The sequence below is a fragment of the Schistosoma haematobium genome, chromosome 2 (genome assembly GCF_000699445.3).
Source record: "Schistosoma haematobium chromosome 2, whole genome shotgun sequence".
NCBI classification, from domain to species: Eukaryota; Metazoa; Platyhelminthes; class Trematoda; order Strigeidida; family Schistosomatidae; genus Schistosoma; species Schistosoma haematobium.
This window is the reverse complement of record NC_067197.1, coordinates 32,618,367-32,632,002: the sequence shown is the minus strand read 5'-3', so window position 1 is coordinate 32,632,002 and position 13,636 is coordinate 32,618,367. Positions and strand designations below refer to the sequence as shown.

At 30.6% G+C, this 13,636-nt stretch overlaps 1 protein-coding gene across 2 annotated transcripts in view; it reads right to left on the bottom strand.

Annotated features, from left to right (window-relative positions):
- MON2_1 (Endocytosis and vacuole integrity protein) overlaps positions 1-13,636 on the bottom strand; it is a gene marked incomplete at its 5' end in the record, with an annotated part of 80,760 nt that overhangs the window by 14,309 nt on the left and 52,815 nt on the right. For both annotated transcript variants that reach the window (XM_035734253.2, XM_051214979.1), the window contains 6 exons: positions 1,002-1,130; positions 2,215-2,382; positions 4,593-4,895; positions 6,131-6,495; positions 8,941-9,139; positions 11,367-11,603. In XM_035734253.2, coding sequence (XP_035588993.1) covers positions 1,002-1,130; positions 2,215-2,382; positions 4,593-4,895; positions 6,131-6,495; positions 8,941-9,139; positions 11,367-11,603 — 1,401 coding nt within the window. The remainder of the gene's footprint in view (positions 1-1,001; positions 1,131-2,214; positions 2,383-4,592; positions 4,896-6,130; positions 6,496-8,940; positions 9,140-11,366; positions 11,604-13,636) is intronic.

Sequence of the window (13,636 nt, the reverse complement as noted above, 5' to 3'; positions counted from 1 at the left end):
ATTAAATTCAGATCTTTTAAATTTATCATAACAGATTACAAATGCACAGCGATAGATGAAATAAACAAGCATGGAAAAAGAGATTTTAATAACGAGATTCCAGTGTTCAATACTGACCAAATAAGCTGATATTGACCGGTTAATATTCTTCAAAGCTCAGGTAAACCTTATTAATTATTATAATAATCTATAACAGTAAATCCATGTGTGTAATGATATCAGTGTAGTATAAACATTTCTAGTAATTTCCTTTCTACTTTTTGACGAAAATATGTTCTAAAGAAAAGTAGCTGCATTCATGATATCACTAAAACTTAGTATTTTCCACAAAACTCTATATTGATAATTATCATGTCTTAATTTTAAGCGGTAATCCTAGGATTCTAGCGAAGAGCTGTGATTAGTAGAAATGAAAATTGATGTGTCGGTCAGTAATCTATTGAAGGGCATGATAAATTGTCTCGCACTATCGTAAATCGATTGAGGTTAGACATATATGCCATTGAATTTCAGCTCAGAGATTTAGAAATTATGCGTCCATACACAAGGCTGAATGTACACTACCGAAGACTCTCATACTAGGGACTAAACCGATCTCAATTGCTTCTAACTTGTCAATAAATGTCTAACTTAAGAATCGAAAGACAAAAAGCAAATAACATATGCTTAAACAACTATGCAAATCAAAATGAGATAAATAAATGTTGAAAATTCAAAGATATTTATAAGAAAATGAACAAATGTCGTATTAGTTAACGTTTTTCTGTGAATTATCATTAAAAGATAACAACAACATGTGATTTTAGCGGTTATAAAAAATGTACTTTATTGAATAATAATACTGAAAAATCTGCTCGAAAAAAAACATTTACATGATACTGACAGATAATTCCCATTTAAACATTGATGTCTTAATTTACATGATAAACATTCGATATTCAATTTCATTATATAAAACATCTAGAAACCTACTAATCCAAAAACTAATGATAGGAACATACTTTGATTATGGAGTCAAGTATTTCAACACTGCACATTTCAGGCCATGTAACAGTTGTTTGATATAAATCCACAGCGATTAACAAAGATTTTTCAGCAAATACAATATAATTGAGCGGAACAACATCAAGCTATTAACAAACACATGTAAAAAGGTAGGAGAAGAAAGATATCAAGAAATTAATCAATATCGATAATATACATTAACCTATTTTGATAAAGATTAGATCATCTTGAATAAAGTAGAATATCTAACGTATTAACTATACAACTTCAAAAAATTAGTATTATTCAAATATATGGCAAAGTAATCAAACAGAACATTGTTTATTGAATAGTGAAGCATAGCGTTAAGCGATGCTAACAGTACTAGGCTGCCAGTTTTATTTCTTTCCAATGATTTTAAACAGCAAAAATTACTGTAATTTGGTTTTTTAAAAACCGAATGCTTTGGAAATACCAAAATAATAAGCAGTTAAAATTTCTGTCTGAAGAAATTCGACCTAATTTTAAATACGAAAGATTGATGGGACACTTCAAATATATTGATCAGTGAATGTTCCATAGGTAATTGACAGAGATTATGAAAAATCAAAAGTTTTAAAGAAACTTCAATGAACAATACATCTGTTTAAACTCTGTATAATTATATATATTAAGATGAAATCAGCTTATGATAATAATTGTTTTGAATATTGTGTCAGTACATAAGGTCAATGAAACACATTATAATGATATTTATTAGTGACGGACACAATATGTAGAAAACTGATGCATAAACCAACAAAAGATTGATTTATATTATACAAAAAACAAGGAAACAAATATGCTCGACTTAAAATTTTCAGAATCTAAAGGTGTTTTTTTTTACCAAATCGATGTAGAACAGCTAAGAAAACGGATGAATATGCTGAAATATCACCTAGGTTGTAACTATAAAGAATTATTATCAATCATTGTAAAACTACAATGGAATAAAACATGCTGAGTAATTCTACAGTAACAGAACAACCTATACAACTGGATTATTTAAATCAGATAGAAGTGTATTAATCCTAATCAACAGTTGAACGACTTATAATGTACTCAAATAACAAACTTACTATCCATATAAAATACGAATGAAATATAAAACGGAAGGGAAAATGATAAACATTATTTGCAAAATAAGATCATCCGTTAAGCTCTAGGTGTTATAATAACCAAAAAACTCACTCGATGATTGTCCGAATGATGTGGTTTAGGAATTCGAACAGCATAACCAGCTATAGTGAGCAGCAATTGTAATACACGTGGAAGTATTGAAGAGGAACGACTGTTAGTTATGTTACTATTATTCTTATTATTACTATTTTCGTCCTTATTTTGATCAGAACCGAAATTCTGTAAGAAAAAAAAGAAAATTAGGCCAATGTATTGAAAATCAAATAAAGAGCACGTTCGTTCATAAAGAAAGAGAATTTAGGCATAAAAGTTTGAACTCATTACAAACTCTTCTTTCATTGAAGTTTTATTAAAGCTAATCAGAGATAATTTGGTAGCCCATAAAACCTAACGAAAGATAATTCGAGTAAGTAGAGAAAGTAGATAATGAGTATCGTTAACTGTTATTTAAATAAAATCTTAATAATTAACAGATATTAATTACAGAACTACTAAGAATGAATGGATTTATTAACCGATAGGAAGTATTCATTTTTAATCATATATAAAATTCAACCCAGAATTGTTCAATGTTTACAGTGGGTAGGAATTCAATAGTATTTTGAAACCTGACTGAATTACATACTATGGTGGTTTATTGGTTAAACCGTGAGGCTCTCAATAAGTTGCAGATTTGAAACCCCTTTCGTTTAGTTTAATCTTATCACCCGCGTAATTTTACTACCTTTCAGAGAAATAAGGAACCCCTAAGTCTGAAACATAAAACTTATGCTTTGTCAATGCGTTATAATACCAAACAGATTGATGATATACTGCCAAACGTTTCGTGTTAGCTAACCATAGTGTTATATATTCCATATTTTATTACGTCATAGCTTCTAATTGAAATATTAACAGTTTTCTTACAGAAAGTAACTATTGAAGAGTGATGAATCTATTTCATTAAGTATATTATTTATTTAACTAACTTGGTAGTCAAAATCAGTTATCATATTAATCATATCATCGGAACGAATAGCACAGGTATCCTTTGTATTAATGAACCAGAAAAAATAAATACACCTAAGCTTCTGGTCAACTTTGAATATATATTCACATTGCATATGATCGTGTAACATAATCAATGACAGACAGTAAGAAAGGTATCGGAACTATTTATGAATAATTAACTATAGCATCAGGTTTTCATGGATAACTGACCATAATAAACACTTATAAATAACCGAATGAAATATTAGAGCTAAAATTTAATTATCTACTGTTCGGAAATACTGACCAAATTTGTACTGGCACTGGTAATTAGCAATTCAAAAACGTTGGGACATCAATTACAATCGCATTGACGGACAAATAAATAGAAATCAGTACACACTATTCATTTTATTGACTCATATCAGTTAAATCCATTTAGAATTCCGAAAGTGTTAATTTTCTTCAAATGTGCTTATAGTTTTATGATTATCAATAAATTTTCAGTTATATGAATAATAAACCATAAATAAAAAGACAAATGAGAATAAGTAAGAATAAAATGTCTATCTCTGTTAATTGTGATATGATTGCTCATCTCTTGATATATATTTAAGATTATATGACACTAACGTTAAAAAAATATTGTAGGCCATTCTCTTTGTTGACAGATAAAAACAGATTCGATCCAAGGTCTCCTGATAATTACTTCCAACCATTAAAAAGAAAAGTTTAGTTTATACAAGTAACTTAGTAACTTTCGTTAGTAGCCAGATACAATATAATGGAACGGAATCGAATTAGTAATGAAGGGTCAAATGTACATGAAATTAGTCACTATTCAGTGATTAATCAGTGGTCAATATGTAAAGCATAAATAAAGTCAGTCGTGGCCCCGATAGCTCAGTGTTGGTGATTCACACTATAGAGCTGGATGATGGACGTTTGAACACCACAGTGAACACTAGTTACTTCAAACACAAAACTTCATTCTTATGTTTCTAACCGGCTATGAAAAATATGTAAACGCATTAAATATAAACTACCTGTTGCTAAGACATTCAACTATGTTCAAGGATTGGAGTCTAGATTTTGGTTTACTTGCTTCAAAGATATGACATGCAAAACATCTACAACCGATTGAATTCCGTTAAAATTATTATCCAATTACATAAACTGTTATATTTATTCACTTTTTTAATGTAAAAAATAAGAAACTATGAAATATATTAGTGTCAGTATAATATGAAGCTGCTCAAAATATTGTCGCTATTCGGTATTGATTAACAAATCAAGGAGGAGAAGATATGTCTTCAATGAAAGTAAAAATGAACTGCTCACAGGAAAAAAACTTGGATTGAAATGAAGAGGTAAAATTTTCGAAGAATATTATGTTTATAAACCGAGAAATACACACATTAATGAAACGTAAGCCAAAAAAAGAGGGACATTAACTTCACCTGTACAAGACAATTTAAACAACGTAATACAGCCTCTTGTAACGAATTCAATGCACCATCATCAATTATCATTGAAGGTGTTGTTGATAATAGTGTAGTCATGATAGTTGTAGTTGAAACGGTTGGAAATAAATAATTAATATACAATGGAATTAATACACCAATTTGTAATAATTCAGCTAATCGATCGAAATCTTTCAGATGAAAATCTTCTTTAATATAATTAAATATTGGTATGAATAAATCAAAGTATAATGTGATAAATGATATACTTGGCAAGTATATAAATGGAGGATAACAAATCTTGAAGATAATAAATGATATGAAGAAAAAGCAAAAACAAAACAAATAATTATGGATCGATTATACTTTAGTACAGTTTCGTATAATGTTAAAAATTGTTTGCTTTTTCAACATTTCTGTGCAAAACAATTTAATGTAGATAAGTTTAAGAAGTGATACAGTTAATTCATTTTTATATTGGTTGTTTGAATCATTCCGTTGATGTTTAGTCTTTTATTGGTATTTGGTGCATCCTGTGCGGATCGCTTCGATATTGCCTTCATTTCTGCTTATGATATAGTTTTTTCTAGCATTTGATTGCATAAACTATCAGGGGAACGCGTGTTACTGTTTCAAATTAGCACTGATTTAGACAATTAAAAGTATAAAAACTGAACTGTGTAAATATTTAGGAATAATCAGTTTTTATTACTTCAGTTACGTGGAAAATGTAATGATCGAGGTAACGCAAATAAAAGCTTGACTATAAAGTTTTTTTTAACATTCTATTTACATGAAGTGGCAAAAATACGCATAAGCACGAAAATAATTATTTATTTATAGACAGTCATATTCAAAGCACATGTCTCGAAGTTTTGCTCAACAGCTGGGTTTACTGTTTATTAGATCAACCAATCAGTAGTAAGTTGAGTGAATGTCTATCGATGATATCCGATGACGTGCTGTATAATGAAAAGAAAAAAAACTGAATACGAAAATGTAGACCAGTGAATTCCAACTAAGTTTTTTAAATATTTACTATTCTAACATAGAAACCTGAGAATTTACAATTGGATTTCGTGTGAGATCAGTGGTATTTATTAATAATATATTGTAAATTAAAACGAAATAACAGTCCCGACTTTTATAGTTCTAACTTGTTGATGTTAAACTAACGACCAAAATTATGTTTAGATTAAGTCAATTCTTTGTCGATATACATATCTGACAGCAATACTGCTCATTAGTTCTTAGAAAAACTAAACTTTCATAATTAAACATTTAGTCTCGGGCCTGCATATATAAATGCAACAGAAGGAACTTGACACATTTATCCCGATGAGTGAATGTACGTCGGTAAAGATTAATGAATTGTTCATGTATGTACCTGATGCTTAAGGAAACGATCAAATAAATAAAACTAGACCATATAAACTAGTTGTAGTTTACTGGGAAATACAGAATATTCTTATATTTTACAATACATGTATATGTGAAACAACGATCGAATCATCATAAATAATTTACAAACTAACCTTTTCACCACTTTCATTAACCGTTACAATTCTATTACTGTTGTCACTAATATATTGAGAATCAGAAGAGTTTACAGATAAATTTGTAGTAAGTGGAAAAGTGTTATTACTATTATTAGACTGAGCAAACGCTATCGCTCGTTTTCCAATTTGTAACCAAGTTTCCCAATACGCAGACCAAATCAATTTTGATGTTAGCAATGGTGTTGTAGATGAAGATGAGGATGGTGTAGGATAAGAAGGGAGTTGTATATCAAGTAAAATTTGCATACAATTTAATGAAGCTAATGAAATTTCTCCACTATCCATATAAGCAGTCACTTTCAAATAATCAAGTAATATCTGCCAACATTTTATAAAATCACCTTTTTGAAATTAATCAAAATGATAGCAAAATGAATTTTTTTTTTAAATTGCGTTTCAATTAAAATTAAAATGTTATCGTTTTTTCTGTGAAAGAAAAAACACTCAGCACGACATTAAATAATTTATCAAAATTAGCAAACTGAACCGTAAATCATCCATATCAATCACTTCAAGTAACTATCTGAAACCTATGCCAATTGAACTCCTCGAAATTTCTTTAACAAATTAAACAATCATAAAATGGATAACAATATGTTTACTATTCAGAGTGCAAACTTTCTGTTCCCTATTCAAGCATTTCGTTTATAGAGATCATGAACCGACTATCATTAAATATTAGGAAGCACTGGATAGCTGTTTCATCCCAGACTTTTCATCAGTGCGCGTCAACATTCTCCACAACCATATACTGATAATTCATTAATAATTGAGTGATTTGAGTTAACGAGCATGATGAAACTTGTACAGTGAATGTTGAATATTTAAGGCATTTGATCCAAAAATCGTGAAAAACTAATAAATGTAAGCAGATAATCATTCGATAATATTACAGAGAAAGAAGTGTATAAATACTAATGAGACAATATGGAATATCAAAAGCAATTCGTGATTTGATTATTATAATTTTGAAAAGAGAGATCTTTTTATGAAAAAAAAATCCCCTGAAATATAAACGAAACATAAATTTCAACAGATTTTCATTAGAACAATTAATCATTAAAGTGAAAATTGAAAAATAAAAAAATTAAAAATAACAACACGTTTCATAATATTAATGTTTTTAGGCCATGAATAAAATATGCCATACATCACTTTGACTAATTTAATTCTTTTTTTATTGGATGAGCTTAAAACAAACACTATTCAACGAAATATATTTGTTTTATCATGCTTCCAAACATTTGTTATAGTCAGTCAGTAACAACGTAGAACTTCGTACGTACGTACGTACATCAGTTCGAGTTGACAATGAAACAGTCGGTTAATATGAATTATTATTATTATTATTATTATTATTATTATTATTATCAGGATGTTACTGTCAAAATGTTCTGCATGAACAAAAAAGGAATTACGAATATAATATGTATTATTCTTAGTCAAATGTCTACCGAAAAATGAAATGACAGCAATTTAATATCTATGAATGATGATTGCTATCAAAGATTATTGTTCAAACAAGCAATTACTGAAAAGTGTATATAGTTGTTTCATTATACCGTCCACAGATTATGTAGTAATGTGTGAGCTACGTATATAGATAGATATTAGTATGTGGTACGAATTGAAAGTGAATTGCTTACCATCAGAAGATTGAAGGAAAGAGAAGAAGAAAGAAAGCAGAGAGCAATCTGAATAATAGCGGGATTGCAAGAATGATACAGTATATAAAGGACAATTCAAGGAAGATGTGCAAGCGATATATATATATATATATATATATATATATATATATATATATAATTTCGCAAAAAGAAGACTTCGTTTATTACACTTAGTGTCGTTCATTAGAATAGTAATTATACATGATCTGTAAAACCTGCATAGACAAGCTACTATTTTGAAAAATAACGCATACAATCAGTTTGATTAATATTTACGTGCTTATAATCTGTATTATCATCATGCATTTTCAATGTACTAGAACTAAACGATTCAAACAATAAAGAACAAAGAATAAAGCATAAGAAGAATGTATAGTAAGAAACAGAAAATAAACTTGAATAAAACTACCTTAAATGACCAGAAAACAACAGAATGTACACTAGATCTATGTTCGTTAGCACTTATTTCAACTAAATAAAAACTATCGAGATCGTGAATGTGCATTGCTGAGGAGTCCCATATAAAGACAAAACGACCGTCGTGTGCTTCCAGGTTTTCTAAGGTGGCCTAACATTGATCCATTCATGACATCGATCTAAGTGAAAACTGTTAAGTATGTGAAATCCCCGAAATAGAAAAAAAAAACATTTTGATGAAGAAACCACTTGTAACATTGATATATTAAATTAAAAGGGATTTCCGTTTGTTAACTTGCAGAATAAATTAATTTTGTGTGAAAATTTTATTTATTATAATCTTGCATTCATATGATAATTGTTCAGTTTATTATTTATTTCTGTAACTAATACTCAATGAATTTAATCAATGTACATGTAATTTATTGGTTCTAGTATGTTTACCAATACACCTTCATTGCATAACGTGTGTTTTAGAGTAGTTGGCACATGGATGAAAAGTAGTTGTTGTATCCTTATTCAAGAAGTCATTAGAGTAATCTGTATAAATGTCAATCACATAAATAAACATTAAACAACTTTGGACCCAGCGAGTAATTCCATAATGCATACCAGTAACAACAACGTATTCAGTTTAAGTACAATGTAAACTTTAATAGACGAACAGAAACGAAAAGAGGCCGAAGAGAACAGAGAACTTACTAAGTGTTAACAAATGAGATTGTTTTGATATAAAACAATGTGATACACCAGTTAAAGTTAATACAACTGTTTCAGCCCATTGTTTTGATGCAGTATCACGACTATGATGAATTAATAAACTATTTGGTCTATCGCCGACTTTTTCAACAGGTGCACTTTGATATAAATTATGCACCTTCGATAACAAAGGGAACAATATCTAAGAGAATGAGAGGGTAACAAGTAGAATAATAATATAAAACAGTCACATATGGTTTTCTGTACAAACGATAATAAATCTCATTAGTAAATTGGAATTCATAATGAAAATGTTGCAAAACGAGTAGTCGAATTATTGAACCATATCAGTGGGTGTGTATTGAGATAATTAGGGAAACAAAGAAACGAAAAATAGCGATCAATCCATTATGCACAGACTAGCAGATTGGGGCCCTCGCAACTTACGTGACCAATAGTAGGACAAGGTAGATTACATGGCTCAGGATTGGTCAAAATGATGCACATGTAGTCAGTCTATCTTAAATGCGGATAATTTTCATTCTACAAAGTCATTCTTTGTTGTCGAATTACATTGTCCTTGCCTAATCTTTTCTACTCCATCTACTAATCCAGCATTTTCCTCATAATCTCAGATCGCTGCACTGGTATAATATGGCCGAAGTATGTATGTACCAGCTTCTGCGTTGACCGTGACTGATTAATTATTCTAAAATCAATGAAGTCCTGACTTATATAAGAACCAGTTTGGTATCAATCTAACGCTAAATATACCGCAGTTTTTTTTATCGAAGGTATAGTTATTTTACTCCAATAATAGCGGTTTTCTACTTTCGTATTCAGTGGAATATTTTATTGAGATAACAACACCAGTACCGGCATTCGATTTAAAAAAAAACATATTGGAGGCCCAATACCCACCGAAGTGTTTCGTACACAAAATAAGCATGAATTCAATACTACGTTAAGGGATATGAAAATTTAGCAAATGCGATAAAAACGATATTGGTGGTTTTGTAATTGTATTTCGACACAAGACAATGGATTTCAAGAGCTTTTTAAGCCCTAACGCTTCAGGCTGGGTTATTTCGTTTACCACCCTACATGTGTTGTATGTAGTATAGGCTATAAGCTAAGCTATATTGCTATGTGGAGCTGAACGTTTCATATGACACTGGAGGTTCGCTATTGATATTGTGGATTGTACGGCTTACTCTGGCAAGTTTTGCTATCTGTTCACATACAAAAGTTGTTTTGCTGGTTAACCGATTTCATTCATACTAGTAGCTGCTTTTCAGTGTTCTCAAGAGCCATTGTCATTAGGACATTGTAAGGCATACCATCATTGCTAACATTAATGAGTTTGACTGTCGTGTAAGCGGAATAGGTCAACGTTGGCATGTTCATGCTGCGCATAATTGATTAACGCAATCAATGATCGAAATAATTATACATATGATTTATATATGTATATGAATGGTCCACACCACAGGATTGTAGTGTTAAAGCCTATATAGTGTCTGGTTCTCTTATGAAGCGGGGTCCAGCAGTACCACTCGGGTTATAAAGTTTAAGCCTGGATGGTGTCTGGTTTTCCTGAAAGTGGGACTGAGCTGTATTGTTTGGGTTGTCACATGAAAATCTGTATGGTGTCCGATTCTCAAGAAAACCAATGTAAAATTACCCTAGCTCATAAAGGTATGTCATACTATATAACAATACTATGGGAGCGTAACAACCGAAAATCCTAAACAGTACGGGTTTTTTAAGTTTTGAAAACTCATCAATCGTAAAAAAGATCAAAAATATGACAATTCATTAAACGAAAATCGACGAAAGATAAAAGCTACTCTAAAAAACAACAAATAATTTTATAAGCAGACAATTACAATGTTTAACTTCTGTTTTGTATGAATCGTTTAAAAAATAAATATTATCTGACTGGTCTATACACTTTATTTCAGCAAACATTTAACAGCAAATCAGACAAACAAATATGATCAGTTTGACTAATAAACACAGGACATTTGTATTCTTATCTACAATGAAATAAACCGTCTACAATAATCAATGAATGCTGCCTGATACACGAATTTCTTTGAGCGCATATGTGACTATGTGAGATTAAATTTCTGTAATCCATAAGGATAGTCACTGCTTCACGATAATGCAACAATATATTAAGAAGTATATGCTTGAGAAATTCTAGTTTGTAATTTGAATGTTGCGCTAATTTGTTCTAAAATTGTACATAGGCAGCACTGTAACAATGTGGAAGTGTTAATACGTGTATTGACAAAACAGCTGAAGGACTTTATTTTTTAGGACCCATCAAGATGCTTCGTAAAAGAGAACGCGAGATGAGAAAAAATTATTCCTAAAAGTGATTTGATTCGATAAAACAAACACCTATATACATATAAACTAACTTTCCATAGCAAATTAGACCATGTATCTTCATCAAATTGTTCACTATGACATTCAATTGTATTAAATAATGTTTGACATGCAGATTTTCGAATTGCTGGTCTACGATCTAAGCACAAATCAGCCAATTTATGAAATACACAAATCCATAATTCTTTTAAATCAATTGAAGAATTAATTGAATCTGATACTACAAGTGGAATATTTTTTTGTTCCACAAAAAAATCAGCTAAATGAAGCTGAAACAAAAGCATACCACAACGTAAAGAGAGAAAATGATAAGACAAAGTTTAAGATAATAACTTTATAGAAACTATTGTAGTGAGGAAAAGTCTTCTTTTTAATAACTTTATTTTAATTAATATCGTTATTAAATGATCATTTCTAGTTTAATTCATATTTTTACTGACAATGACCATCATTTATCCACTTGGAAAATTATATCGAAATATTTCATCTAGTAGATATGCATTTGAACTAAAGTCTTTTATGCATCATATGATTTTGGATTAGTTTAATGATTTATTTATTAATACTGGTATCGAGGCTGATAGGACGAAATAGAAATCCAATGATTGTTTAACTAAAAACATTTTGTGACAAAAATGAAATTTCCACAAACCTCTTATACTAATAATAATCATATGTTTACTGGTAACTAAATTCGAGAGGAAATTACATGATTACTGATGAAATGCCATAACCAGTGGAGTTCCACTATGTCGAGTGTAAGACAGTCAAATACTAATGGTATTGGAGGTCGGTTGACCAAAATCTTAGAATAGAAAGCTAGACATGTAAACGATTGGATTTTGACCCAGTGATCTGAAGGTTAAGCGCCGATTTGATGCCTAAAGTCCCAGGATATGATACCTGGTGGCGTGTTGGATGACCATTACCGTGTTCACAAACTGGAGCGAAACAGTTGTTTAATGTCCTTTAATTTTCAATAGTTGTGATGTAAGCTATTTATTAAATGATTTTTTTACTAATTAATATTAGCTTCACTTCCTATGAATTCCGCTTATATTACACATCTAGGGTAGTATAGAAAATATATTTATTACAATACGCTCCATGAAAATAACACCGTATAGCTCCTGTAAGCAAAATCTCTTAAAAAATATACTTTACTTCTTAATACAAACTATGAATCCCATTTGATCACAGTTAGACAAAATACAGAAAATTTTGGTATATTTATAAGGAGTGGATACTTCAATATACAGTATGTATGCCTTCAAATACCCTGATACGTCCGAGGGTAGGAGTTAGCTCTCCTTCTCGAAATACTCTCAAATGGCTACGCATAAACAAAAATTGCTAGGGAATTCCTACTCACTGACTTCTCATGGCATTACTATTGTTTACGAAAATGAGATGACAAAAAGCGGATGTCCGACGTTTTAACAGGGTTAGTGGACATGGAGAGTCCACCTACGGAAATTGCAAAACTCTGATTTTTAACCAATGGTGCACATGATCTCCAGGATCCTGAGGGAACAAATGGTGTATGAACCAATTATTTGTCACCGGCTACCATAGGGACTGCATCTACTAGTGTTGCTCCACTGTCTTGCGGATCAAACCTTTAGGCTGAAGGCTCCGGGTGTGACTCCATAAGAAAACCACCTGCTTCTGTCTGGACACCCGGACGTTATCACAGCCCACACACAAACCAAGTGACTTGTGTGGTGCATGTGTATTTGGTGCCCCTTTATACCAATATTTATGTGTCCAAATAAATAAATAAAATAAATAATAGATCAGATTACAGACAGTTAGCATTATTTCAGTTGATCAACAGTGAAGTTTGTTTAAACCGTAATTTTTAAAATGGTTATTTAATCTCAGAAACCAGTAAAAGGACTCTGACCACCGGGAAAGAGAATGTTTAACAATGATTGAATACAAAAGGTGTAACACATTGAAGCCAACAACTAGGAGTTCACATTATACACAGATGATATGAATACGCTCAAAATAGTACACTGCTTTGAAAATCAATAAGGCAATGATAAAACTGGTTAGAAGCACATACAACAAGTATAGATACTGTATCGGAAAAAGTATTTCGTGTAAGTTCAAATTCAAGCCTTCACATTATTTTTCATAGAATTTGATGGTATAATACATCTAAACAAATCATTCACTCCATATAAAAAGTCATCTTTCATTAAAACTGTCTGCTAACCAAAAGATCAGTAGCATTATATTGTAAAATTTATACAAAACTCTAATCAACACATTGTTAGGCGACCATACCTGAAAC